At 52.3% G+C, this 27,625-nt stretch overlaps 3 protein-coding genes across 6 annotated transcripts in view; 1 reads left to right on the top strand and 2 right to left on the bottom strand.

The window, feature by feature from the left end:
• On the bottom strand, positions 1-14,093 carry Cul7 (cullin 7). 3 transcript variants are annotated; one of them, XM_023719782.1, is made up of 26 exons: positions 13,785-14,093; positions 12,545-13,132; positions 11,987-12,138; positions 11,362-11,850; positions 10,822-10,960; positions 10,522-10,718; positions 10,038-10,257; positions 7,488-7,722; positions 7,304-7,409; positions 6,315-6,542; positions 6,012-6,102; positions 5,757-5,928; positions 5,483-5,588; positions 5,125-5,220; positions 4,801-4,976; positions 4,414-4,547; positions 3,816-4,025; positions 3,586-3,692; positions 3,330-3,512; positions 2,215-2,375; positions 1,912-2,128; positions 1,551-1,812; positions 1,054-1,199; positions 822-948; positions 542-744; positions 1-373 (listed from the first exon to the last, which is right to left on the bottom strand). In XM_023719782.1, exons 2-26 carry the CDS (start codon positions 13,122-13,124, stop codon positions 50-52), a joined length of 5,061 nt encoding a protein of 1,686 aa, XP_023575550.1. In that variant the 5' UTR covers positions 13,125-13,132; positions 13,785-14,093; the 3' UTR covers positions 1-49. The 3 variants fall into 3 exon arrangements, with proteins under 3 accessions (XP_023575550.1, XP_023575544.1, XP_004624188.1); XM_023719776.1 differs by having other exon boundaries at positions 13,788-14,093; XM_004624131.2 differs by having other exon boundaries at positions 3,816-3,986; positions 13,788-14,092.
• A 238-nt stretch (positions 14,094-14,331) lies between these two features.
• Mrpl2 (mitochondrial ribosomal protein L2) lies at positions 14,332-19,900 on the bottom strand. The gene is made up of 7 exons (XM_004624129.3): positions 19,726-19,900; positions 17,421-17,586; positions 16,181-16,322; positions 15,962-16,077; positions 15,779-15,889; positions 14,899-14,972; positions 14,332-14,583 (listed from the first exon to the last, which is right to left on the bottom strand). Exons 1-7 carry the CDS (start codon positions 19,819-19,821, stop codon positions 14,371-14,373), a joined length of 918 nt encoding a protein of 305 aa, XP_004624186.1. The 5' UTR covers positions 19,822-19,900; the 3' UTR covers positions 14,332-14,370.
• A 138-nt stretch (positions 19,901-20,038) lies between these two features.
• Klc4 (kinesin light chain 4) overlaps positions 20,039-27,625 on the top strand; it is a 13,989-nt gene continuing 6,402 nt past the window's right edge. The window contains exons 1-6 of one of the 2 annotated variants that reach the window (XM_023719762.1): positions 20,039-20,136; positions 21,755-22,037; positions 23,153-23,383; positions 24,662-24,743; positions 25,349-25,568; positions 26,017-26,104. In XM_023719762.1, the coding sequence (XP_023575530.1) occupies positions 21,780-22,037; positions 23,153-23,383; positions 24,662-24,743; positions 25,349-25,568; positions 26,017-26,104 (879 nt within the window). In that variant the 5' untranslated portion in view covers positions 20,039-20,136; positions 21,755-21,779. Of the gene's footprint in view, positions 20,137-20,329; positions 20,991-21,754; positions 22,038-23,152; positions 23,384-24,661; positions 24,744-25,348; positions 25,569-26,016; positions 26,105-27,625 lie in introns of those variants that run through there. The other variant, XM_023719761.1, reaches the window with a different exon arrangement.

The following is a 27,625-nucleotide window of genomic DNA, read 5'->3' as shown; positions in this document are numbered from 1 at the left end:
CTCACAATCAAATTCATTTTATTTCCAGAAGTAAAACCCCAGTCCAGGGCTACCGGAAGGTAGAAAAGCTGTGGGTGCCAGTGCAGGAGGCATAGGGGACACCCCGGGAACGAATCTGGAGGGTGTGGAAGGTGAGGGGTGGGTTGGGGCCCGAGGATCCTGGGCTCAGGGACTCTGTGTGGGGCTCCACTACTGTCACAGGGACCGCGTACAATAGCACCTGTGGTCGGGTGTCATGGCGTCTCAGTGTGCCCTTGCCCAGCAAGTGCAGGACGGAAGAGAGGACGTCAGTGCTGCTACATGTGGCGCCCTTGCCAAGGTTGCTGATCAAACCCCGGGGCGGGCACGGGCCCTTCTGCCAAGCCTCCAGTACCTGCCATGGAAGACCAGAGGTGGCTTAGAGCCAGGCTCACCCCAGCTTCCACTGCAATCACACACACCTAGGCCATGGAGCCCCAAGACACCAGTGCAGTTGACCTCACAACACAGTCCAGGCTACAGGTGACACCTGTGGCTGCTCCCCACTCCATGCCCACCGTACCAGGCAGACAAGCCGGTCAATGTGCAGGCCCTCGTCGCTGTGGGCCTTGAGGACCCGGACAACCAGGCAGTTCAGCAGGTTCCGCCTCTTCTCCAGGCTTCGGCCCTCATCTTCCACCTCCAGGTACGTCTGAGGCGGGACGAGCCACACGCTGCCCCACCTTGGCCTGGGTTCCTCAGCAGCATCTCGAATCTTGAGCACCCCTGAAATAAGCAGTTACTGGAGGCCTGGGAATCTGCCTTGCCTTGCAGCAGAGGTCTCTCTGGCCCTGGGCACGTACCTCCTGGGGTGTCCTCCTGCTCTTGCAGGTCCAAGGGGCCCCGTGTGGACGTGAGAGGCCCGATGGCCCGATGCAGCAGGTGCGGAGGGAGCCCCGAGTGCGCCAGCAGGCTCTCTACGGACACCACCTTGGGGAAGAGGCAGAGCGTTCAAGGTGCCCCGGGGGTGATGGGAGGACAGGACCGAACAAAAAGTGAGGGACGGGCAGGAGAAGTCAGGAGGAGCAGGGCCACCTTCAGACTGTTGAAATGCAGCAGCAGCCACATCTGCATGGTGGACACGTGTAGGGTCTGGTCCCCAAACTGCAGCTCTGCACGGCCCAGCCATGTCCACTCCAACTGCCGATGCATGCCTCCCTCTAGGGCCGGCTGGGTGTGACCTGGAGGTGGTCAGAGAAGATGGCGTGGGTGCCAGGCCAAGCTTTGTCCCATTTGTTCCTGTACAGCACCTAGTGGCTCCCAACTCCAGACCTCATGCCCGTATCCCTGGCAGCTCAGGTATGAGACCCACCCTTGTCTAGTCCCATGCCAGGCAGGTGCCAATCAGTGCCCTTTTCTGTTTCCTGAGATAGGACCTTGCTATGTAGTTCAGGCTGGCCTTGAACTCATCATATAGCCCAGACTGGCCTCAAACTTGAAGAAACCTTCCTGCCTCAGCCTCCTGAGATTGTCAGGATCCACTCCAATACTGTCCCTTCCCCAGGTCCCAGGCCTGCTGTTTGGCCACTCACTCTTATGGTAGAAGTTGGAGTATTGATTCAAGGTTCCCCTCAGGTAGGAGGGCAGGCAGGTTTTGGGATTCAGCATATGGCAGATGGAGGTGACAGGCCAGCAGCGTGGGGACAGGACAAGCACGGACACTTTGGGCATCACCCCTTCATAGCAGAAATCCTCACTCTCCTCTTCCTCGCCCTCTGCTACGGCTGCAGCTTCAGCTGCCTTCACATCCTCCATCTCATGTTCAGGTTCCGGGCCACCAGCCTCCTGGCCCACCTGAAGAGGCATGGTGTTTGCCTATGCCAAGGGACTGCGGTGGCTGCCCCAGGCCCTTCCTTCCTCCTTCCATTTTGTTCATTCCTGCCCTGGCCCCACCTGCAGTTTCCTCTCCGTGTCTTCCAGCTTCAGCAGTTCCTCATCAAGCTGCTGCAGCTGGTAGACGTGGAATTGGCGCTGTAGCTCCTCTGAGGTTCGCAGGCTCCGCAACATCAGCTGTGGGAGGCGGTTGGGGAAGCAGAGGCCGATCTGCTCCAGCACCGCCCCCTCCAGCCAGCTAGGGCCCAAGCTCAGGAGACGGTCAGCCATGTAGTGCCTGCAACACAGGCCCAGCCTCAGTCTGGGTGCCAGGCTGCCCTAGCGTGGCAGCCGCCAGCTCTTGGTCCTCATGCCCACACTCACTGGTAGTAATGCTCAAAGGTGGTAGCCACTTCCAGGCCAGAGAAAACAAGGGTCGCTTCTAGGCACCTCTGCAGCTGCACCAGTGTCTCCATGCCCTGGGCACCTCCAACCCGGCTGCTCTGGATCCGCTGGTCGATGTGCCGGGCAAACTGCTCGCTCACCTGGGTGTTGAGCATGAATAGAAAACCCCATGGGCAGAAGCAGTAGCAGGGCCTGAGGATGTGGGCAGAGTGCCCGGCAGCCCACCAGCTGGTCAAGCCAAGCCTTGTGTATACTAAGCACACACTGCCACGCAGCAACAACTGTAGCTTTGTCAACAAAGGTAGAAAACTGTTTTATAGAAACATTAATGCTCATGCAAATTAGCAATATGAACAACTCTAAGAAGTGTTGTTTTACACATACTGTGTCTCAAAATCAGGTAACAAAGCTGGATGTGGTAGGATATGCCTGTGATCCCAGCACTCTAGGAGGTTAAGGCAGGAAGATCACCAGCTTGAGCTCAACTGATTGACTTGGTGGGACCCTGCTAGACCTGGTCTCAAGCAGTGGGGTGGGGAGCCACGCTGGGTTCCATTCCAAGCATCACAGGGAAAAGAAAAAAAGAAAAACCAGGCAAGATCAGTCTACAAACTTAGTATCATTTTGCTGAAACTGTTAACAACCAACTAAAATATAGCTTTTAAAAAAAAAATCCATGGGGCTGGAAATAGCTCAGAGGTATAAACAACTGCCTGGCAAGCATAAGGTGCTGAATTCGACCCCCAGTACAAAAAAAAAAAAAAAAAAATCCAGTGGCTGGGCATGGTAGCACACACCTGCAATCCCAGCACCTGGGAAGCTGAGATGGGACCACCACTGTAGCTACCCCTCTGCTTTGTAGAAAGAGGTTGCAGAAGTGCTTACAGCAGCACTGAACGAAGTCACCCTGCCAGTGCGAGGTCAGGAAGGCATTCACCTGCAGGGGACCTCCAGTCCTAGCTATCCCTCTGCTCCCCCTGCCCCATTTTTCCAATTTTCAGCAACACAGGTTTCGTCAGAGAAAGGAAACATGGGTGGGTCACTAAAGGCAGCGGGGGAGGAGTCTTCTGTGAAGTCCAGAGCTGGGGCCTTACGTGTGCGGCTCTGAGGAAAGGCAGTTGCAGAAGGGCCCCAGCACAGCCGCTCTGCAGTGCTAGCAGGAAGGTAGCCCTCGGCCCAAACAGCTCAGAGCTAGACTTCTGCAGGTTGTAGAAGCGCTCACAGTAGCGCTGGACGAAGTCATCGTCCCGCCAGTGCAAGGTCAGGAAGGCATTCACCTGCAAAGAGGACCCAGCATGAAGAGCTCTCTGGCAAGCCCAGAACCCTGGCCTGCACCTGCACCTGCTGCACCTGTTCCTCCACCACAGCACGCCAGCAGCGCATCAGGTTCCTCAGGATGCTGCCTGAGAGGCCCCGGGTGGCTGGGGAGCCCCAGTCACGGCTTCCATTTCTATTCTCTGTGGAAACAGAGAAAGTGAGGAGGCAGGAGGGACCCCCCAGCTCCCCAAGGGTGCCCAGGGATTTCCAGACATGCTGCCACCCGCCAGAAGAGGGATAGGAGCAAGGGAACCAGGTCTCACTGGGCCAAAGGGCTGCTGTGGGCTCGCAGGGCTCCACGTGCACTAGCAGGTGGGTGAGGCGACGCACACGTGATGAGAAGGCAGCCGCACGGCTCTGAGGATTGTGGGCAGCCTCACGACACTCTAGGTACTGGTTCAGCAGCCAGCCCAGCGCACTCACACCATCCTCATCTGGAGGTCCAGAAAAGCAAGCCATATATGGCATGTCTCCTGGGAAGAGGGTGTGGCCAGGCTGGATGGACGCAGAGAAGGAACCACTGGGCAGAGAAACACGGGGGAGAGGGTAGGCAGGCGTAGTCTGGCCTGCGCTCTCAGCTGGCACTTGAAAGATGGAAAACTAGCATGCTCTTCTCCTTGGGGTAGGAGAAAGGGGGGTGGACACTGGTGTCTGAGCGGCCAAGTTTCTGGGCATTGTGCACAGGCTAATAATCTCTGCACTCAAGGAAGCTGGGAAAGCAGGACTGCTGCAACCTCAGGTCCAGCCTGAATTACAATGGAAGCCCAGTCTCAAAAAGACAATAAAAAGTCCAAAAGCTTAAGTTAAATCAAGGGCTTAACCCTGGGGTTTCTAAAGGAAAGCAAGGAGCCAGAATGTTACCAGGTGAGGTGATGTTCTGCACCAGGGGGCTGACCAGGGCCTCCCAACAGGTCTTGCCCAGTGCCCGAGCTGCCTTATCATCAGGGAGGAAGCGATCAGCAAAATTCTGTTCCTGGCGCAGGGCCCCGTTGAGCCTGGGGAGGATGATGGAGGAGGAGGGTGTCAAGGACTTGCAGATTAGCTGCCTAGTGTTTACCCCTGCCAGCTCTGCCCTCTTCCCAGGCTTGGAGCCCCACTTGTTACTTAGAACTCGCCTGGGCTCACTGATAACCCCACTGATGGCATATAGCCACTCTGTCCCTCTTCCCCTTCCCAAGTCCACTCCTTCCCTCCCTCCAGTGCATCCCACCAACCATGCACAGCCAGGCATGTATACCCCTTGCCTACCTGGAACTCAGGTGCAGGAGGCTCCTGCGATCCTCAGCTATGTCCTGGCTCCAGGCCTGTGCCCGAACCATGTAGAAAAGACGTGTGTGGCGACACAGAAGTTCCCGAAATGCTGGCCAGAAACTGGGTTTGGGGCCCAGGACCTCTACACCCCGAATGCGTGTGTCGATGCCACCCTGGAATGCACAGGCCTGTTACCACTCACACCAACATAAGCACCTGCCTGGCAAGCACAAGGTCCTGAGTTTGATCCCTGGTACCACAAAAAAAAAAAAAAAGCGCTAGGCTCTGGATTCACCACATCCTCCCTTGCCCCAGGCCCACCTGCTGGCAGCGCTTTATGCGGATCTGAAGGATGGGCCAGAAGCGGGTCAGGTTCTCCAACAGGGTCACCCGGCTGGCACAAGGCATCACATTCACCTGTCAAAGGACAGAGAGGGCTGTCACCTCTACATGTGTGGATGGGTATGCTGTGAGCACCACCTCAGCAGCAGTTCCCTTGCCACATCCCTTTCTTCCCCAGCTCTCAGATATGGGGCTCTGATGCCAGCCCCACTACTCTGGGCCTGAGGCTGTCACACACGCACAAGGAGGACTCCAACCTCTGTAGGGCTCAGGAGTTCAAGGTCAGGCTCAGGATTGCTAATCCTAAGAGGGTGGGTTAATTGCACGGAGCCCCTACCGAGTTGAGTTCCGTGTTAAGAGAGCTGGTGGTGTTGCCTCCATATACCACCACCAGTGCTGGCATGTAGCTTGTGTCTTCCCTGGCCACCAGCAGAGTCAGCTGCCTGGGGATGAGGAAGAGGAGCTGGTGGCAATGGGAACTGGTCATATCCATGCAGACAGACCCCAGGGATTCGCCAAATCCGGAGGGATGGTGCTCCCCCTAGCTGGAAGCACAGGGAGACAAGAGAAAGCCTGAGGATGAGGCTCACACAAGCATGCACGCACAGTACCTGATGAGGACACCTTGGCGCATGTGCAAAGTGATGTGGTGGGAACCGGTGCTGCCACTGGACTCCCAGTAGGTCTTGGGGTTGCGGTCCATCAGCTTGCTGGCCCGGTGCGGGTTGGAGGACACCTCCACCTTCTCCCAGCACCTGTCCTCTTCCATGTCCACGGTGGATCCTAGAGGGTGGGAAGAAGTGGTCAGTATAGAGGGGACACAGTATGGGCACAGAGACATTGAGAAACTGGGGACAGGCACAAACCCTGGCAGAGATATCTGAGGAATGTATCAAAGAAAGGGATGTTGATGGGCCGGTGGGTTCGTCTGTGTTCTTCGATCTGGCCCAGCACCATCTGCAGTGGGAAGACAAGAGAGAAGGACTAGGATCGGAGGGAGGGACAGACAGACACACAGAAACGGGTGTGTGGCGGGAAGGACAGGACACAGCGCAGGGGGGTCACCTGCTTCTCTTGGCCTCAGGGACACTCCCTCCTCCCCACTGCCTGGTGCCATGTTCTTGTGAAGCTCTGACTCCCCAAGCTTGACCCCCACCATTCCTCCCGACCTGGATGGAGCCGCCTAGGACGTTGGTGATGAGGTTCTGGTAGAGGACTGTGTGCTTCTCGCACTTGGATATGGCATCCCGCAGCTCCAAGGCTGACTCCAGTTTTCCTGGGTGCTTCTCCAGGGCTGTGGAGATGGCATTGTGGGCTCCTAGCTGGTTTAGCACCACGGCATGGTCCCTGCTCCCTGAGGTCAGGCGGTGCAGCAAGATGATGAGCTCCTGGAGCACCTGGCACAGGGATGTCACAGGACAGTGAATGTGGGTGGGAGGGAGACAGGGCACAAGCTAGGAGGTCACAGGCACTAGTATGCGTACACTGGGAGTGCTGCAGTGGACAAGACTAAGAGAGGATGTGAAAGGACAGGGATGGGGCAACTCAAGAGAACAAGAACAAGCCAAAGGAAAGGAACCAGGGCATCCTATGACTAGTGTTCTAGGCTGCTGAGCAGGGGCAGGGAGAGCCTGGAGTTCTCAGCTGGGCCCTGCTAATCCAGAACCCAGAAGCAAGGCTGTTTCAAGTTATTCAGGCCCCAAGGACAGACACCCAGAGGACAAGGAGGGAATGGGTTTATGTGGGCCTCAGAACACCTAAGATCTGGGTAACAGCCAAAGGTGTGGACTGCAGTCGACCAGCCACCATGACCTCAGCTCTCAAGCCCCTTCTGGAGGGCACCCTGAGAGCAGAAATGCAGGCGGGTGTGACACCGCCCAGTGTGTACCTTGTACTGTTCTGATTTGTGAAGGAGAATGTATTACCTATTTTAAAAAATTAAATTTGACTTTAAAAGCAAAGCAAGGGGCCGGGGAGATAGCTCAGTAGAATAAACACTTGCCTGGCAAGCACAAGGGCCTGAGTTCAATCCCTGGTTCCACACACACACACAAAAAGCAAAGCAAACCAAGAGCACAAAGGCTGTATGGTACCCTCTAACCTCGCCTAGGGGGGGACCCTCCCCAACTCTGCACAGTCCTGGGGCAGGCCAGGGTACCTTATAGTCAGTGTTGGGGGACTTCAGGCAGGCCACACAGGCATTCATGGCCTCATGCCAGGGCAGCAGCAGAGCCTCAGGGAAGTCCGCCAGCTGCGTCAGAACTCTGGGGCAGGGGTGAGAGGGACAGAAGTGTACATCTGGCCAAGGTCCTCATCTCACCCTGCCCTTCACCAACCCTCACCTCAGTGCGGCCAGCTGCAGGGCCTTGTTGGTGGCTGGGGTGTCCAGGCTGCGCAGGAGGGCAAGGAAGGCCTGGGGCTGCCTCTGGAGCTGTAGCAGGCACGGCCTGACCTCACCTTCCTGGGGCCCCAGACAGCCCAGGGCTCGCTCAAGGTCTATGAGCAGTTGCCCAGAGGGCCCCAAACCCTCCGCCAGACGCTGCAGGGCACCAGAGCTCTCACAGTGGGGCTCTTTCTCTGCAGGAAGGGGTATCACAAGAATTGGACATTAGTGATGCAGTGGCACAGAAAACAACAGGCTGATTCCTAGCTCTCCAGCTTTTCACTAATTTCTCCTTAAAAATTTTTTTTTTTAGTTTTTTGCTTTTGGTGCTGGAGAGCCTTGTATATACAAAACAGATGAATTGCATGCCTGGATCCCAAGCTTGTTTTGTTTTTTCTTTTCCTAAAAGTTAGTTTTAGAGATTTCAAAAATATACTTAGCAGTTTCATCACAATTTTTTTTTTTTGTGTGTGTGTGTGTAAGATAGGGTTTTAGGGGGCGGGGAGATGGCTCAGGGGGTGGGGAGATGGCTCAGTAGAATAAGCGCTTCCCTGGCAAGCACAAGGGCCTGAGTTCAATCCCCGGTTCCGCTGGGTTTTACCACATAGTATAGGCTCGCCTCTCAAACTGAGGTGATCCTACAGCCTCTACCTCCCCATGAACTTGTACTTCATAGTCTTAAATAACTAAGTACCTTTTAACCTGCAAATAGCAGAGCATTTCCCTATTTAAAAATATAAAACACAGGCATGGTGGCACACACACCTGTAACCTTAGGACTCAGGAAGCTGAGACAGAAGGATCATGAGTTTGGGGTCAGTGTGGGCAATTTGGTAAGACTCTGTCTCAAAATGGGACAGAAAAGGGAGGCCAGGGTGCAGCTCTGTGACTAGCATGCGCAAGGCCCTGGGTTTAACCCTAAATAGTCCCTGCCTAAAATGCACACAATATTTTTTGTTTGCAAGGGAAAAGTTATACATGAGGGACTTTTTAAAGGCTTCTAAATATCTCTTTCAACTGATACCATAACACATGTCTACAATCCCAGCCCTCTGGGAGGCTGGGGCAAGAGAGAATGAAAAAAAAAAAATTTTTTTTTTAAATTTTATTTATTTGTGTGTGTGGCCAGCTCAGCCCACCAGGGGGCAGGGCGGGCTGGCATGTGGTGCTGGGGGATTGAACCGCAGTCCCTGTGCTTTCCTAAACTTGTTCTAAGTAGGTGCTTTAGACCACTGAGCCATCTCACCAGCCCTGAGAATGATAAATTTGATGTCCTTTTTTTGGTACTGGGAATCGAGCTCACAACCTCATGCTTGCTAGCAGGTGCTATGCCACTGAGAGAAACCCTGGCCCTAGGATGGCAAATTTGAGCCAAATCCTTAGTGACTTAAAGAGATCCTGTTTTAACGTAAGTTTTCAAAAGGGCTGGAGATCTAACGTAGTGTGAAGGCCCTAGGTTCAATTCCTAGTACCACCAAAAACCAAAAAAGGGGGTGTGTAGCTCAGTCCCAAAACACCCCGGGTTCAATGCTCATAAAAACTCTAATCTTCTGTCTTGGGAGATAAGGTCTTGCTTGTCACACAACCCAGGCTGTCACTAAATAAGCGAAGCAATCTTTCAGCCTCAGGCTCCCAAAGTGACATGATTACTGGTGGGTATACCACCATGCCTGGCTTTTTTTTTTTTTTTTTTTTTTTTGAGATAGGGTTTTGCTATGTAATTCAGGGTGGTCTCGAGCTCACAATGATCCTCCTGCCTCAGCCTCCTGAGTGCTAGTATTACAAGTACGTACTACCACACCTAGCTTTTTTCTTTTTCTTTTCTTTTTTTTTTTGCGGAACCAGGGATTGAACTCAGGCCCTTGCACTTGCCAGGGAAGCACTTATTCTACTGAGCCATCTCCCCAGCCCCAACAGTTAGCTTTTCTCTTCTCTTCTTTTTTCTCCCTTCTCCTCCTTCCCCCTTCCCTCCTTTTTTCTTCTTCCAGCCTCTTTCTCTTTTTTTTTTTTTTTTCTTGGTACTGAGGGTTGAGTCCAGGCCCTCTTATATACTAGATAATCCCTCTACCATGGAACTATATCCTCAGTCCTTTTTACTTTTTTTTTTTTTAATTTGGAGACATGGTCTTGTAAAGCTGATAAATTGCTCAGGCTGGCTTTCAACTTGTAATTCTCCTGACTCAGCCTTGGGCAGTGTTAGGATTAGAAGTATGAGTCACTGTGTCGGCCGTTTTAGTTTTCTGAGACAGGGTCTCTCACTGTACTGTCCAGGCTGGTCTGGAACTCCTTTTAAAGGGAACCTCCCATCTCAGCATTCCTAGTAGCTGGGACTACAGATGTGGGCCACCAGGCCTGGCTTCCTCCATCTTTCGAGGAGAGTACAAGGTCTGCTTCTGTTTGTTGCTTCTCTTCAGACAGGTCTACCCAATCAGCAGCACAGGCACCTCTCCAGCGCGAGTACACTCCCAGAGACAAGCATGTCCACCTGCTGTGCCTGTCTGATACCCACCTTCTGCTCTGGCTGCCTCTTCCTGGGTCTGGGCTTGGAGAAGGGATTGGTAGGCTGGCTGCCTGGCTGGAAGCTTGGAGGGGAATTTCCTGTAGATTCGGCAGTTGAACAGATCCCTGAGAGCACTGTAGTCAAGTTTCTGTAGCAGTACCACCAGCAGGTTGCAGGCTAACTCCACAGGCACAGCCAGTTCAGGCAGGATATCCTCGTCCAGCACGTGCTATGGGGAGGTGCTCTCACTGTAGGCAGCCCTACAGGCAGCAGCTCTGGGGGCGCCTGGAAAAGGGTCTCTCTGCATAGCCTTCTACCCTGAGCACCCCGAGTAGCACCTGGCTCTTCCCAGAAAGCCCACCACACCTGCACTGGAGAATTCTGCAGATCCCTTCCATGTGGCACTTATACTACCTGGTCCTACCTCCCACCTGCGGCCTTCTGCATGTCTGTCCCTCCCCACACAGGGGCCCCTCCACCCTGGTGTCTCTACCTCCCCATCCAGGTTCTCCTGCAGCATCTGGATAATCTCCCGTTGGTCAGCCTCATCCAACTTCCTGATGAAGAACAGCAGCTCCCACCACTCTGCCTGGCTCAGGTGCTCGCTCCCCTCCGCATCTTCCTCATCAGGCAGCACATACGGCACAGCATATAGCTCAGTCATGGGCTTCCAGCGCCAGGAGGGCAGAACTGCAGAAGTGGGCCGAGGGACGCAGTCATGGCGCACAGCCATGACCCATACCCAGCCAGGCCACAGCCCACCAGCATGGAGCTGCTTCCCCAGCCGGCTCACCTCCACCCAGGGCTCCACTGACCACTGCCTCCTGGTGGTCAGTAGCCTCCACCAAGTCCTCAGCATCTTCCTCGAAGCCCAGGATCTCCAGCATGTGCCAGTGCACCCAATAGGTGCGGCCCAGTGACTCCCACAGCACCTGGAGGAGAGTGAAGGCCATGAGAGGACTAAGGATCGCACTGTGGCTCAAGGAAGAGGATTCATACCCACTTAGTATGGCCACTTGGTCAGGTTTGGAAACAGTTCCCGAAAATAGCCAAACACTGGCTACCCTGTTTTTGCTGGCTCAAGCCTCTTTACTTTCCACCTGGCTTCAAGCAGACTAACGCCCTGAGCCTGACCTCTGGGGGAGCCTAATGCTGCTTGTCCTTGGGTGTTGGCCTTCCAAACCTACCATTTCTCAGCTCTGCAAGGGGCCCCTCTTTTGATTGCTGATCCCTTGGTCTTACTTAGGGTTTTCTCTTTGTATGGCTCATCAGAGCCAAGCTACACCTCACCTCACTAGTGCCCAGCAGTGCCCCGCCACCATGTGCCCCTCACCTGGGCAGGAGGCACGCCTCTGTTGCTTTGCTGGAACTCGCCCTCGTCCCCAGCACTGATCTCCTCATAATCCTCCAGCATCCGCACTCGCATGCCTGGCTGCACCACGTCCCGCACGTATAAGGCATAAGTATTAGCACTTGCGAACTCGGTTCGAGAGCGGAACCGCCTTGATCTTCTCCTGGAGGAGTGCCGGGCAGGACTGGGCAGGAGCTCTGGGCTGGCATCTACTGGCTGTGGCTGGAAGATGGAACAGGGGGACCGCGCCGAGCCCCCTGATCTGCCTGAGGCCTGGTCCCAGCACATAGCCTGCACCAACTCTGAGATCAGGGCGCCCATGGCCATACTGAATTCCAGATCCAGCCGGGCCCTCTCCTCACTCAATTCTGCAGGGATTCCTGGTTCCTGAGGTCTGTTGTTCAGCTGATCCAGGAGTGAGGTGGCATGCAAATACCGCTTCACCAGGGAGAAAAGCAGCTTTCCTGGGACCTGGAGGATACAACTTTGGTCTCCACCTCTTGTCTCCATTCCTGCCCCTTTTTCCATAATGTCCCCAGTGCCAGGTGCAGAGGCATGGTCCTTAGGTCTCATTCCCAACTTTCCCTAGTCTCTGTCCCCCGGATACCTGTGGCAGCTGGATGCCCTCGAAAGACATGGGGTGTTCAGCTAGTGTGGCCTGTGCAAACAGCGCCAGCAGGGCGCAGCGGCTTTCAAAATCCAAGTGTTTCTCAATGGCCTCTTGCTGGCTCAATGACAGAAGGATCTGAGTCCGTGTCTCTGTAACCCACACCACAATCAGTAACTACTCCCTAAATTCACCCTTCTCAGATATCTAACCTACGCTTTCTATTCAAAAATCATCTTGGTACTACTCATCACGAGTGACACGATTTGTTACTATGCTTTAAAAGCCAAAATTTACTATCTTATCCATGCACATTGATAACCCGCAGTGACCTAAATACTTCCTTTTACAAAAAACAAAACATGAAGTTCTTGCAGATTTAGGTTTTCCTTTTTCTGCAGATGTCTCCACCCCACCCCCACTCTCCTCCTTTTCTTTATCTGTCCAAGACAGGAATAGTTTCTGTACCTACGAGGGTCCTCCCAGTGCCTGGTGAATCCCGGAGCTGCTCCAGACCCCTTCTGCTCTCCCTCCCTCCCTCTCCATGCCAACACTCACCAGCATCGTGGGAGGACAGGGCCTGTATCATTCGGCCAGCACTCCAACGAATCTGATAATCCGGGCTACTCAACATGTGCATGAGCAAGTCCAGGATCTTTGGGTCTTTAAAGACCTCAGTGAGGGGCTCAATGCTGGCATAGGCACTGAGCACATGGACGGTGTGGAGCAGAGCGGCAGGAGGGGCAGTGCCCACACACTCCTCCAGCTGCCGAAGTGCCCTCTGAATCAGGGACTTTACATCAGCTTCCATCTCCCCAAGCACAGATTTGTCCAAGGTCCCAGACTCCATTGTAGATTCCTGGGAGGGCCCGATGACCTGGCCATTCTCGCCTAGCATCTTGTGGCAGTTGGCATAGATCTCATCATCAGACATCCACAGCAGGATGTGCTCAGCCTTGCAGCGCACTTGGCCAGAGCCCCCTTCCCCATCCTCTCCGCGCCTAAGGATGAGCCAGCGGATCTGGTACTCAGGGTGCCCGTCATGGCCCACTCGCTGTCGGATCAGCTCATCAGGATAGGCATGCAGGCCAGGACCCAGGGGCACCCTGAATTCTCTGTAGCGGAGTTCCCCCACCATCCTAGAGCCTAGAACACACAAGTGAAAGAGGACAAGCTGGAGTGAGGGGGTAGGTCAGAAAATCAAACCCATCCAGAAGTCATGGAAGCAAAGGTCGCAACAGCTACAGGCCTGGGAAGTGTAAAGGTGGGTCCAAGAGCTGCCTGCTGCAGTCTGGATGGGGCCAGGGTCAGGTAGGGGGACCCCAGGGGCAAGGTGGCAGTCATGAGGCCTTGCAGCCTGCAGTACAAGGGAGATAGACCGGCCTTGGAGTCAGAGCTCAACAAGCCTGAGGCAGGCAGTCCAGCTAGCTAGGGAAGGGAGTGAGGCCTGAGGGTGCGAGGGCTCAGAAGGGGAGCCCCAGCACATGCAGACAGGGTTGCTTTTCTTAAGAGCTGAAGGGTGGGATTTCGAGTTGCTATATCCTGAGAACTGGAGAGAGAAGTGGAGTGCCAGGGCAATGGCCAGGGAGGAGGGCGTGTCTGGAGACAGTGATGTGTGGTGAACTTAGGCGATGAGGGTGCTGGGGATGCTGAGAGCCCGCAAAAGATGCACTGGAGAGTGGGGGATGGGGTGGGTGGTGGGGCATGCAGGAGGGGGCTGGGCCGATGCGGAACTCTAGACTGGTGGGAAGGGGGACGCGAGGTGGGGTGGACGCTGGGGTCGGGGTGGGGGACCGGCCACCTTAGAAGTGCACAGGTTCGAACGCGAGCAGGTCTTCCACGCTGGGGGCGCACAGGACCAGAGGTGATGAAGCTGCCGGAGACCAACGCCGAAGGGATCTTGGTGGGAGGGCGTGTCTCCCAAGCTGGGAGGGGGTGCGCGCAAGTGAATCTGGCCCCAGCAGGGTCACTGCGCCGGGCCGGCGGCCTTGGGAACACAACGAGCCTGGTCGTCGCCCGCGCGGGGCCCTGCTCGGGGGGCTCCACTGCCCAGCCCGTGGCTCATTTCCGCCAGATCCAGCGGAAAGCAGGGGGCCGGGTGCACGGGGCGGAGCTGGCTGCCAACTCGGCGGACATCTCCTTGGCACCGCCCTTTCCTCTTCCTCTGTCCTCCTTCCCGCCACCGGAAGTGTCTTCCCACATCCTAAATCGTACAGCTGGGAAAGGGTTCAAGGATAATCTGTGTCTCCCGTGCCCACCCTACAGCCCTTTTCTTTCTCTCCCCACCATACCTGTTGGTTATACCCATGACCAGGCTGTACTCTCTCAAAAAACCAAAAACAACCCAACATAAAAATGAGGCATTTTATTACAGTTCAGGGATATCAGCTTTGGGTAGCAGCACAGGGCAGCTTCACATAACTCTTCATAGGAGGAAGGGGCCGGATCTTGCGACCAGCCCAGCCCCCCTTGCGGTGCCACAGCCCGCTGTTAGGCCTCTTGCCCAGCCAGCGATTCCGACCTGCTTTGCCGATGACTCGTTTGTTATGTTCCACATTGGACACTCGGCCCACCGTAGCTGTGCACGTCTCCAGCACCTGCCAGAGAAGTAGAAGGGAAGGACGCATGGTCTAGGATTGGTGGAGAAGTGGGGGCGTGTGGCAATGGTGTCAACAGGACTCTGACACTGTTGTACTCCAGGACAGGAGATGGGGAAGCACAACGTAGCCGAGCCTAAGTGGGAACGGGACAGTTGGAAATGGAAGATACCGTTTCTTACTGCATTAAGGAAGCACTATGATGAAGCTTGCTTCGGCGTGTGGCAACACAGGCCCAGGTGGAGGCAGTTAGCACCCTAACAGGCGGGCAGCTATGACACAACAGAGAGCTCCCCCCACCCCCACCCCACACACCTGCATCTGCCTCTTCGAGGGCAGCTGGATAATGGCTGTCCCATTCACCTTCCTCAGCAGTACACCGCATGTCCCTGGGAAAAGGAGGAACAGCTCTGCCACCTCCCACAGTGGAGAGGAGCAGGGTTCCCCTGGGGGGCCATACCCCACATGCTGTCCTTGCCTTGCCCTTTAGGGGCAGACACAACAAAGAACGTATGCCATTTTTTAGGTCAAAACACAACATGCAGGACGGGCGAGATAGCTCAGTGGACTAAGCGCCGATAGCTCAGTGGACTAAGCGCCTGCTTTGGCAAAGTGCAGGGAGCAGGGTTTGATCCCATGTCCCTGGGGTGCACTGAGCTAGTGAATGAGTGCAGGCAGGATGGTGCAAGCCTGTAATCCCAGCTCTGGGGAGGCTGACAACACGAGAATCATTGAATTGCATAGCGAGACCCTGTACCAAATACATAAATGAAAAAAATAATAAAATAAATAGGGTTGGCCAAATAGTTCAGTGGATTAAAGCACCTGCAAGCAGGCACAGGGGCTGGGGGTTCAATCCCCAGGCCCACCTGCCCCTGGGGTGTGCTGAGACAGCAACTGAGACTGGGCGTGGTGTCGTGCGCCTGTAAACCCAGCTCTTGGAAGACTGTAAACAGGCGGATCACTATGAGTCTGATCTAGTAGTGAGACCCTGAACACCCTGTAGACCCTTCCCTAAAATACAGAAAATAAATAAAATAAAATAAATAAACCACAACATGCATTCATCCTCATGTCCCCCTTTATTTCCTCTTCTTTGCCCTGAGACTAGATGTGAGCCCATGGATTCTGAGAACTGTGATGTTAGGCACCCTTAGCCTTCCATACTATAGGGTCCAGGGCCCTCTCCCCATACCTGCAGCTCGGATATACTGGGCCCCTCGGCCTGGTTCACTTTCCACATTGTTGATGAGGGTCCCCACAGGCAGGGCCCCAAGAGGATGTGCGTCCCCTTCCTGAGCAGAAACTAAAAGACAGGATTCATCAGGTCTTGAACCTTTGTAGCCTGCAGCCCACACATCCAGCAGCTGCCTCTCACCTGCCATTCGGCCTATCTGGTTGGAGTTTAGGATCACATCTCCTGCCTGCATGTTTTCTGTGGCAATGATCCAGCGTTTCCGGATACCACCAGCAACCAGAGCTATGTCTGCTGACCTGTTCAGGAAGGTCAAATGAGACAATCCAGGAAGCCTTCACATTTTCTGAAATACTACATAGCAGACATTCACAGGGTGATCATACCACATCCCAAACTTGCCTACAGGGATCATAGCGGACACTGACAACCTTTTCCTCAAAAGGTCCTGGATTGGCCTCCTGTTCTGGCCGGAAACGCAGAAAGTCAATCATGCGATAACGCTGCTTGTGGCCTCCACCAATACCGTGGACACTGATGCGGCCTACAGTGGAGACAGAAGACATGATCCAGTTTACACTGGTTCAACTCCCAGCACTGGGAACAGGTCTGAGCAGGGCCAGAATGCAGTGCTGCCAACATTATGGCACAAAGAGAAAACAATAAAAATTTGCACAACTTACTAGAGTGTGTATAGGTGCAGCATTTACAAGGAGCTTAGTAAAAACATGATTACTGAACTTGTATAAAATTTCCACATATTGTTTTTGAATTGCTAAATTCAGCAGATTAGCAAAGTCCTGTCAGTTGTATACCAACATTTTTTTTTTGGGGGGGGGCAGAACTGGGGATTGAACTCACGCCCTTGCGCTTGCCAGGAAAGTGCTTATTCTACTGAGCCATCTCCCCGCCCTCAGTATACCAACATTTTTGACTTATAAATTTTATTTTTGTTGTTTTTTGGGGTTTTTTTGGGGGGAGCTAAGGATTGAACTCAGACCCTTGTGCTTGCTGGGGAAGCATTTATTCTACTGAGCCATCTCCCCGGCCCCTCAAATTTTTTTATTTATATATCTTTTTAACTTTAGGGAACGGTCTATAGGGTGTTCAGGGTCTCACTACTAGATTGGACTCATAGTGATCCATCGGTTTACAGCTTCCCAAGAGCTGGGATTACAGGCATGCACCACCACACCCAGTCTCAATCTCTGTCTCAGCGTACCCCGGGGGCAGGGCTGGCTGGCACAACAGGTCCAGGGGATCAAACCCCTGGCCCCTGCACCTGCTTACAGGTGCTTTATTTTTATTTATTTTTTTGGAACCGGGGATTGAACTCAGGCCTTTGCACTTGCCAGGGAAGCACTTATTCCACTGAGCCATCTCCTCGGCCCTGACTTATACATTTTGGAAGGGTGTAAAAGAAACTGTTATAAAAAAAAAAAGAAACTGTCATGACATTTCCTTTGTAAGGTCAGTTGTCTGTTGCTTTGTCTCTGGCCCCAATGATGTTCTACATGCACGAGGATGTAGAAATGCTTAATTACATTCCTCTGCCACCTTACAAAGCATAAATGGGTTATATAAGTCTAAGCTCCCAGTATGTTTTCCCCTTTACTGCTACACCTCCTTGTCTTGCTCCCACCTGTCTGGTCTCGACCCCCAGACTTCCTCATCTTTACTGGTGCGATGGTATACTTGGTACGACTCTTCCAGGACACAATCTTGGCATTAAGGGCCACAGAAGTACGGAGTGGGCGGCAGGAGAGCAACATCACACTAGAGGGCAGTTGGAAGGCATTGCTTATCACCTAGGAATAGAAAGAAATCCCATCCATTTAAAATCTTTTTTTTTTTTTTTTTTTTGGCAGAACCGGGGATTGAACTCAGGCCCTTGCGCTTGCCAAGGAAGCGCTTATTCCACTGAGCCATCTCCCCAGCCCCCATTTGAAATCTAATTGAAGGAGAAAAAGCAGAGAACCAAAGAAAGAGCACAGACCTCCCAGAAGTGTCCCAGAAGAGCTGTCTAAACCGTCCACTCATCACAGATTGCATAAATATCAATACAGGGGCCAGGGAGATGGCTCAGTAGAATAAGCACTTGCCTGGCAAGTGCAAGGGCCTGAGTTCAATCCCCGGTTCCGCAAAAAAATAAATAAAATTAAAAAAATAAATACCAGTACAGTGTTTATCCAGATGTAACATGTGCATTACTTCTCATTTGATCTCTCACCTCTCAAGTATTTAATGGAATGTTCTACCTTGGTCATCTCCTTCCCTGGAAGCTTTTTCTTCTCTCAAAAGCGTCTCTTGAATCAGTAACTTCTAAATATCACTATAAGGGCTGGCCAAATAGCTCGGCGGACTGAACCCCTGGAGAAGGGACGGAGGGTTCAATCCCCGCTCCCCCAACCAGCCCAGCCCCCAGGGAGCACTGAGATGGCAATTAAGACTGGGCATGGTGGAGCAGGCCTGTAAACTCAGCTCTTGGGAGGCTGTAAACAGGTGGATCACTAGGACTCTGATCTAGTAGTAAGACCCTGAACACCCTGTAGACCCTTCCCTAAAATATAAATAAATATTACTGTTAATACCAATGGCATTTTCCCTCTGTATGATCTGGGAGTTTTCCACCTATGAATGGAAGACTAGGATCATTTATGTCTTGCTCCTTGGTGGATTCCCAGTAGAGAGTAGCCTGGTTTTTAACAGGACGTTAGTTTGGTTTTGAACTTTATCCATCTGCCAAACCCTATAGCCCCAGAACCTGCGGAGCAATTTTCTGTAATTCACCAGTTGTAGGCTGGGGATATAGCTCAATGGCAAGAGCCTGCCTGACAAAGGCAATGTCTTCAGTTCGATCCCTGGTACTGAGAAAGAAAAAAAAAAAATTCACCAGTTGTCCACTAGGGGTCTGAGAAACCTTCTCCTGAGGCCACTACCGTTAAGACTGTTGTCTTCCACTACAAAGAACAATAAACCTACAAAGACAACAATATGCAATGTATTAATTATTGTTACTGTCCGACTAACCTGTTTTGAAACTGTCTCATTGCTGTCTCTCTTTCTCAATTAAAAAAAAAAAGAAAAGAATCTTGTCTTCTCAGCAAAAAACACATCTTGGCAAATATCATAATGGTTAAAAGCACAGGATGGGACAAGGGGTTACGTAGCTCAGTGATAGCGCAGTGCTTAGCACACACCAGGCTCTAGGTTCAAGTCCCATCAACAAGGAAGCAGGAGAACAGTCTCTAAAGCTGACTGTCTAGCTCCAAATGGAAATGCTAACAACTATCTTATAGAGTAGTTGAAAGGAGTTTATTAATGTATTTGAAGTGTTTTTGTTTTGTTGGTTTTTGTTTTTGCGAAACAGGGTCTTGCTATGTAGCCCAGGCTGGCGGAAAACTCCTGGGGATCCTTTTCCCTTAGCCTCTCAAGTGTTGGGATTAGAACGCTGAGCCTTCACACTCGGCTGTATTTGAAATGTCCATTACACATGTCTTCCTAAGCTTAACCATTCAACAACCTGTACAACCGATGATCTGAAAAGCACCTGCTTTTCACTGCACTCCAGTGTCTCTTCCAAAGAATCTCACACTATAAGACAGGGTTACTTATAAAGGAGAGTGGTCAGGCGTAGTGACGGAGGTCTGAAGTGGAAAACTGTGGCAGGAGGATCGTCAAGAGTTCGAAGCCAGTCTGGGCTAGTCAACTCAAGCCTTGCTTGGAACTACACAGCGAGATCTTGTCTCAAAAAAAAAAAAAAAAAAGAAAAGAAAAGAAAAGAAAAGAAAGGTAAAGGAGAGAGCTGAGGCTAAGAGTGATTTATCCTACGTCCCGGGCCTGCTCGACCTCCGACCGGACTCGCTTGCACTCCCGATCTTCCATCCCCGCCTGCCCTCTCCTGTGGCCCAAAAGGGACAGCCTCCTCGTCGGGTAATGCTGATTACCTGGGCGGCAGGGAGCAGACGAGGGACTGGTCCGCTAACAGCTGTAGGCGCCAGGCTGAGAGAGCCCAGAGCACGAGTCAGACACCACAGGGCCATGCGAGCAGAACAGACCCTCAGCTCGGTACTTCTAACCTTAGGCTGTTTGGCGCTCCTGCGTGACGTCAGCAGCCCAGTGCAGTCTCTTTCTGATGACGTAAAGGAGGCCAAACAAGAACTGGAGGCCCCAACGGGGAAACGCCTCTGCTCCGCCCAGAGCGTTTTCAGAGCCAATCCTCGTGTGTCTCTGAGGTCTCGTGACTGAGGGACCGCCTCCGCCCCGAGAGCCGTCAAAACAATTGCCTCGAGCGGCAGCCATGATGGATTTAAAGGGACAGTACCGGCAAAGGATACAACCAGACCGATAGACTGCAGGTAAGTCTTTGAGGGTACCGCTGGGCCCGAGGAATAAAGTCTTGGCCATCTCTTATTCTTGCATTCCCAAACAGATGCGCAATCCCCCATCGACAAAACTCTAGATTCAAAACTCCGCCCCCCGCGATTCTTCCCCGCCCCCCCGACGTCCAGACGGACAGACAGACTACCCGCCCCGCCCCCTGCGCGCAGACGGCCTTGACCTCGGGGTATCTGGGTGTCGGGTCCCGGTTAGCGGCACAGACCTCGGCCCGTCACAGACACCCGGTCCCCTCGGCCTCGTCTTGTGTCACTCTGTCCCCACCGAGGGCCCAAGGGCACGTCCACAATCGGGACATTTGATCTCAGCCCAAGTGTAGGAAACTTGCTACCCGCGTCCGCTGGACCGAGGCACCAAGCAATTTTCCTATTCTTCCAGGCAGAGGAGGGCCCTGCGAGGCACCCCCAGGTGATTCCTCCCAGAGCCTGTTATAGGCGATGGTGACAGAGAACGCCATGGAAGTAACGAGGCTAGGAGTAACCGGGTTTTCCTCCTCCGCTCGTCTCAGACACACCCCTGCCCCTCAGGTCTCTGATTTAATCAGTGTCTTCCTTCTTGGGAGAAAGTAGCTCCCTCAGGCAGGAGGAGGGACATGGGTCGTCTTTGAAGACCTGTAGGTAGGAAGGAGGTTGTTTGTCCTGGGTGGGGCTCTGTGCCAGGTCCTCTGGGTGGCTGAAGTAGTGAGACAAAGGGTGGGACTGCCGGACTTCTGGACTTTGGGCAGAGCAGATCCTCCTGAAACCCTGATTGCTGGGTAGAGTTTCTACCTGGCCAGCCCTCAGCGCTGTAGCCGAGTGCTCTGCTCTGAACACAGGTAAGAGGACTTCAGAGGTGAAGAGCTAGGGCCTTTTGAGGAAGTGGGAAGGCAGGCTGAGACCTAGGGGCTGGGAGGTACTTCCTGTAGGCTATGGGGAAAGAGGACACTGGGTGAAGACCTTGAACCTTCTGGAACCCTTTCCTCTGGGTCCTGTGAGGAAGGCTCCGGTTTTATTTTCCTTTTCTTTCCTAATTTGAAACTTAGTCATCTGTTTTGGGGCTATTTCCTGTCTACTTTAAGCTGTGTTACCTTTTGTAGTGCTCCTGAAGTCTCTGCATAATCTCTGTAGTGCTCTCAACCCCTGCTTCCTTTCCATACAAATGCTCCCGTTGTTTTGTCCTTAAATCCTCAATCCCTTTGCTAGCACCTTTGCTCCTTCTGTGGACTTTCCTCCTGCACGTTGTTGCCAGTTCCTTTCCTTTATCCTAGCTTTGCATGTGGTGGCTTTTTAAAACTGAACCACAGGTTCCCCATACTCTTATTCCTTCACCTAGATCTCTATCACCTACCCTCTAACCAAGATGCTCAGCCTTTCTGGCTTGCCTTTTTTTTTTTTTTTTGCCTTTTTTTTCCAGTCTTTTTGAGACAGGGTCTCACTATGTAGTTCATGCTTGTCTTGAGCTCACTTTGTAGCCCAGAGTGGTCTTGAACCCAATGATCCTTCTGCTTCAGCCTCCACAATGCTGAGATCACAGGCATGCGCCACAATGCCTATTTTTGACTCATCTTTGCCCAAGCTGAACTCTGTTATTTCTCTCCAGCCCTGGCGAGGTCACCCTAATCAGGATGTCGGGCCTGGTGTTGGGGCAGCGGGATGAGCCAGTAGGTCACCGGCTCAGCCAAGAGGAGATCTTGGGGAGCACCCGGCTGGTGAGCCAAGGGCTGGAGGCCTTACACAGTGAGCACCAGGCTGTGCTGCAAAGCCTGTCCCACACCATTGAGTGTCTGCAGCAGGGAGGCCACGAGGAAGGACTGGTGCATGAGAAGGCCCGGCAACTGCGCCGTTCTATGGAAAACATCGAGCTGGGGCTGAGTGAGGCCCAGGTGAGAGAAGTGGTGCCAGGTGGCCCAGAGTACGTGGAGGAATAGTTTTCTGATGGCAAGCTTGAGGAGGTTGTTTGGAATCACTTTGTCCTACATGGTTGCATTCAGTCAATGCCTGTTAAGCCTTTATTATGTTCCAGGAACTTCTTTTGGTATTGGGGAGACATCAGCGAATACAGTAATGAAAACCTTTGCCATCTGAGGGCTGATACTACACAAATAAGTAAATGATTCAGCATATCAGAGGGAATAATGCCACACTTATAATTCCTGCTACCTGGGAAGCTGAAGCTGAAAGATCATAAGTTCAAGATCTGCCTGGGCAACTTAGGCAGATCAAAAAATAAAAAAGGCTGTTTTTTTTTTTTTTCCCCCTGGGAATTAAATTGAGGCTCTCTCACTTGCCAGGCAGGCACTGCGCTGCTGAGCTATATTCCAGGCCCAGGGTTAGGGTTTGTAGCTCACTGGCAAACCATGTATGAGACTCTAGTTCCATCCTGAGTACCAAAGATAAGTAAATAAATAAATGCAAGGAAGAGCACTGAAAAGGTGCTGTTTGAGCAAGTGAGAGGATGCTTTATGCATTAAGTAGGAAAACCATCTGAGCAGAGGAAGAACAGCAAGTGCAAGGATCTGGCTTGGAGCCTGGGTTTCAGGACACAGGTGTGACTGCAGTAGAATGGATAAGGGGAATTACAGTGGAAGAGAGAGGGCCCGATGACATGGAACTTGTAGGCCATCGGAGGGAATTTGATTTTACTCTGAGAGAGATAGGGAAATGGTTGGAATGTTTTGAGGGGCGATGTGGTCTGTCTTGCTGCCATCTGGCTGCCAAGCTGAGAATAGACTCTAAAGGAGTTTGAACGGAACGAGGAGCCCGTGTGGGAGGCTGTTAGGGTTATTCAGGTGGGAATTGGTGGCCTTGTCAAGGCTAATGGCAGTGAGATGGAGGGACATTGGATTTGGGGTGTATTTGGAGGGTAGAGCTGCTGCTCTGCACTCCTGTCCACTGGCTCCTCTGTGCCCTGCCAGACTGGCCCCCTGTCAGGCTTCCCTTCTGCCTGGCCCTGAACACTTCATCCAGAGCCCCAAGCTCACAGGCTGTGCCCACCTAGGTGATGCTAGCCCTTGCCAGCCACCTGAGTACGGTGGAATCGGAGAAACAGAAGCTGCGGGCTCAGGTGCGGCGGCTGTGCCAGGAAAACCAGTGGCTCCGGGATGAGCTGGCGGGCACCCAGCAGCGGCTGCAGCGCAGTGAACAGGCTGTGGCCCAGCTGGAGGAGGAAAAGAAGCACCTGGAGTTCCTGGGACAGCTGCGGCAGTATGACGAGGACGGGCATGCCATGGTGAGCAGGCGTGGGCTGGACAGTTGGGCCCATGAGTAGGCAGTTGTCCCTCATCCTCAGGGGCCAGTAATAGTGCCCAGCTGGTCTTCACCTGGCAGAGTTCCTTTTCCAGTCCTGGCACCAGCTCCAGGTGGACAGCAAGGGAAAAAGCAGTCTTCACTCATTCAGCCAGCATTGAATGTGTGCTAGGCACCGTGCGCTGCATCGGCAAATGGGCAGCCAGTGCTTTTTCTAGTGGCCTTAGGTTTGTGAGGTGAGAGAGATAAACACTAGACAAAGCACTCACCACTCCTGAGTCAGTCAGAAAGCATAGCCCGAGTTGCATAAGACTTTCTTGAGATTTGTTCTCCAAGTGAATAAAATTCAACCCTCATTTAGCAGGCTTTTACCATGGTGCATGTCTCTCCGTGCCTTGTCAGTGAAAGAAGTGTATAGAGGAGATGTAAGGAGCCGTGAGAGTAGCCAGGCGTGGTAGTGGACACCTGTAATTCCTGCACTTGGAGTTGATATATTCTGATGGAGGATGAAGAGGAGGAGATGCTTTCCAGGCTGGGGAGAGGGTCCAGGCTGCAGAGCTGGTCGGGGCCAAGCAGCCTACCAAAGTGATTTGTATGGCACACAGCAATGAAATGGTAGGAAGTAGGAGGTCGGAGGCCTTTGTGTGAGGGCAAATTTCTACTGGGAAAAACACATTTTTCCAGGGTGGAATAGCATACATGGAGAAGCCTAGAACTGAGTCCAGAGCAGGTAGGGGACAAAGACTGGCCTGAGGCTGAGCTGGACACTTTGGATACGTGTCGGGAAGCTCAGACACACTCCATCTCTCAAGGACAGACAGGACAGACATATAATCAGTGTAAACACACAGGGATCAACATGGGGCTGTAATTGCAGGGGCTGAGCCAGGGGGAGGGGGAAGTTGTACAGTGAGGGTGGTGAGGAAGGGAACTTTTTGGGTGTGAAGGAAAGGACGGTCCTAAGATCCTGTCCTGGCCAGATGTGGTAGTGCATGCCTGTAATCCCAGCACTGGGGAGTTTAAGGTCAGCCTGGGCTACATAGGGAGACCCTGTCTCAAGAAACAAAAGAATATAAGGTCCTGTCCTAATGTCTCTGGCTTTTACAAACAAGAGAGGCCTAAGCTTGGTTGGGCCATATGTATCCTTTCCCGGGGCAGAGGCAGGAACAAAGGTCTTTTCCCATCTATGGGTAATTTTGTGGCTCAGAAACACCCAGGCAGCACCTGTTGGGGCCTGACACCCTACTCTTTTCCCTTCTAGGAGGACAAGGAACGTGATGCCACTAAGGACTCCCTGGATGACCTCTTCCCCAACGAGGAGGAGGAAGACCCCAGCAATGGCCGTGAGTCTGCCTTAGAGTTGGAGAGGGCAGCAGGAGATCTCACTGTCTACTTCCTGAGAAGATGGGGAAGGGGCAAGGCTCTGTCTGCTTTGATTCCCTTGGCCTCCCCCTTCCTCCTCTATATTCTTTAAACAGTTAATATGTGTCAAGCGCTAGAAAAGCACATGAAAATGATAAAGGTCTTGCTGAGCATGCTGGTGCACGCCTATAATCCCAACAAGGGATTGAGAAGCCAGGGCAGAAGGATTAGCATGAGTTTGAGGCCAGCCTGGGATACATAGTGAAGTCAGGATGAACCCAAACTAGGGCCAGGGAGATAGCTCAGCAGCATAAGTGCCTGCCTGGCAAGTGCAAGGTCCTGAGTTCGATCCGTGGTACCAAAACGAACTAAAAAAAAGGAGCCTAAACTATAAAGCTAAATCCTGTCTCAATGAACCATGCAAAACCAAAAAAGAAAAACAAAAAAGGAGGAGAGGAGGTGCTTTTTCGAGGGCTTGGTGAAGGTGTCAACTGGACATGGATTGGGCCATGGGGAGGCCAGGTGGCCGTGGGGAGGGGAGGAGTCCCCTGAGGCTGTCTCCTGTCCCCTCTTTGGGCTGTCCTAGTGTCTCGCAGCCAGGGTGCTGCAGCAGCCCAGCAGGGAGGCTACGAGATCCCCGCCCGGCTGCGGACACTGCACAACCTGGTGATCCAGTACGCGGCCCAGGGGCGCTACGAGGTGGCTGTGCCCCTTTGCAAGCAGGCACTTGAGGACCTGGAGCGCACTTCTGGCCGCGGCCACCCTGATGTCGCCACCATGCTCAACATCTTGGCTTTGGTGTATCGGTGAGTACTGCCTTCTCTGTTTTCAGAGAACCTCTGTTCCCTCTGTGGTCTCCTCTGGCTCCCGTGCCTCTGCGCTAGGTTCTGTCCTCCAGATCCCCCCACAGGGGGAGCTGCTCGTGTGCCACAGACTCCTTTTTCCATCCCTGTGCACTTGGCTCCAGAGAATGCCCGTCTTGCAGACTGGTTTTTCTCTCCTGAAGAGTGTGTCTATCCTTCAGCCACTGTCCCCTGTGTCCCTCAACTCACCCGTGGCTTCCTCTTGGGAGCACAGTGCTCCACAGTCTGCTGGCTGAGTGTCCGCAGTGCTCTCTCGCCGCCCGCACGGGCTTCCAGTCTCTAGCAGGTTCCAATCTTTCAGTGGACCTCAGTCTTCCCAACAGAAGTAAAGGAAGGAAACAAGGTAGGCAGAGAGTTCAGGGTAATTCCTGTCACTTTTCTTCTTTTCCAGGGACCAAAATAAGTACAAGGAAGCTGCCCATCTGCTGAATGATGCCCTCAGCATCCGGGAGAGCACACTGGGCCGGGATCACCCTGCTGTCAGTATTTCTGGCCTCTTCCCATCCCCACATAGCAGCTTTGGCTTCTCTTAGAAATTCCTGTACTGCTTTCGGTCTCCTCACTAGGGGTATTTTAGGAAGGAAGCATAAGAATATCTTTTTTTTTTTTTTGAGATAGGGTCTTACTATGTAGTCTAGTATGGCCTTGAACTTGTGGTGCTCCTCCTGCCTCGGCTTCCTGAGTGCCAGGATTACAGGTATGCATCACTGGGCCCAATTTAGAACTCACCTAAAAAAAAAAATAGAACTCACCAGGGGCTGCTGTCCAGTAAGCCCAATGGGTCTCAAGTCTCTGAGACTCACTTATTGTTTTTCTTTCTTTCTTTTTTTTTTTTTTTTCCTTTTTTTTTTTTTTTTTTTTTTTTTTTGCGGAACCGAGGATTGAACTCAGGCCCTTGCGCTTGCCAGGAAAGCGCTTATTCCACTGAGCCATCTCTCCGGCCCCCTCAGTTATCCTTTTTCTTTTTTTTTTTTTTTTTTGCTCCAAATGCCTTCAGGGCAGATTTGGCTGGCTTGAGTTGTGGGGATCGAACTATAGCAACCTGAGGCTGACTGCTTTGGGGAAGCAGCCACTTAAAGAACTGAGCTAGGGCCAGGCCCCCAGTTATTCTTTTTCAAATCAGTATTTTCCTGAAATTCAGTTCATAGGCAATTTATTAATGTATCTGATTCCAGAAACATTAATATCATGCTCTTGTTAATATAAAAGAAAAACATGAATGTGATCTGTAACATATGTGAGATTAAATATATCATAATAGTATAAAATACAATAGTAGCTGTATTGAGTACAGTTTTCCTAGAAGGCATAACAAAGTAGTCTGATAGTACAACAAATTACTCCGAATTTAAAAGTAAATCCAGTAGGCCATCCACATAAGAAGTCTACATCAAGAAGGAGCTATTTGGGTGCATACCTGATTAAACTCCAGGGCTACAGTAAGTAGTCCAGGTTTTTTTTTTTTTTTTTTTTTTTTGTGAGCAGAATATATTTATTGAGGGAAAGAAAGCTCCTGTCCAAGAGAGGGACAGGAGGGGGACCCGAGCGGGTTGTCCCCCGCAAGTTCATTAAGTTCATTTGTATAGGAGAGGAAAAGTGGGTTGGGTGTGGTAGTGCACACCTGTAATCCCAGCATTTGAGAGACTGGGGCAAGAGGATCACTTTGTGTTCCAGGCTATCCTGGACTACAAAGTGAGTTCCAGGCCAACCTGAACTGTGCAGTAAAACCTTGTCTGAAAAAGACGAGAGAGAGAGAGAGAGAGAGAGAGAGAGAGAGAGAGAGAGAGAGAGAGAGAGAAAATTTTAAGTCAGAATACTGGCTCATAGCTGTAATTGCAGCACTTGAAAGGCTAAGGCATGAGGATTGTTGACAGTTAAAGACCAGCCTGGGCTACAAAGTGAACTCAAGCCCAGCCTGAACTGTATAGTGAGACCCTGTCTCAAAAAAGACCAAAAAAAGAGAAAGCCCTGTCAGGATAAATAAGATCTTTTTTTTTTTT

The sequence above is a fragment of the Octodon degus genome, unplaced genomic scaffold, assembly GCF_000260255.1.
Source record: "Octodon degus isolate 3935 unplaced genomic scaffold, OctDeg1.0 scaffold00005, whole genome shotgun sequence".
In the NCBI taxonomy this organism is placed as follows: Eukaryota; Metazoa; Chordata; class Mammalia; order Rodentia; family Octodontidae; genus Octodon; species Octodon degus.
The sequence above is the reverse complement of the archived record's forward strand: the minus strand, read 5'-3'. Positions and strand labels throughout refer to the sequence as shown.

Excerpts from the sequence above, each read along its gene's own strand:
- Cul7 (XM_023719782.1), bottom strand. The coding sequence starts at position 13,124 with ATGGTGGGGGAACTCCGCTACAGAGAATTCAGGGTGCCCCTGGGTCCT. Across the intron at positions 12,139-12,544 it reads CCTGTCCTCCCACGATGCTG|AGACACGGACTCAGATCCTT; the intron begins GTGAGTGTTGGC and ends TGTGGGTTACAG. Across the intron at positions 2,376-3,329 it reads CTTTCCTCAGAGCCGCACAC|GTGAGCGAGCAGTTTGCCCG; the intron begins GTAAGGCCCCAG and ends CTCAACACCCAG.
- Mrpl2 (XM_004624129.3), bottom strand. The coding sequence starts at position 19,821 with ATGGCCCTGTGGTGTCTGACTCGTGCTCTGGGCTCTCTCAGCCTGGCG. Across the intron at positions 15,890-15,961 it reads CCAGATAGGCCGAATGGCAG|TTTCTGCTCAGGAAGGGGAC; the intron begins GTGAGAGGCAGC and ends CCTGTCTTTTAG. Across the intron at positions 14,973-15,778 it reads CCAGTATATCCGAGCTGCAG|GGACATGCGGTGTACTGCTG; the intron begins GTATGGGGAGAG and ends TCCTTTTCCCAG.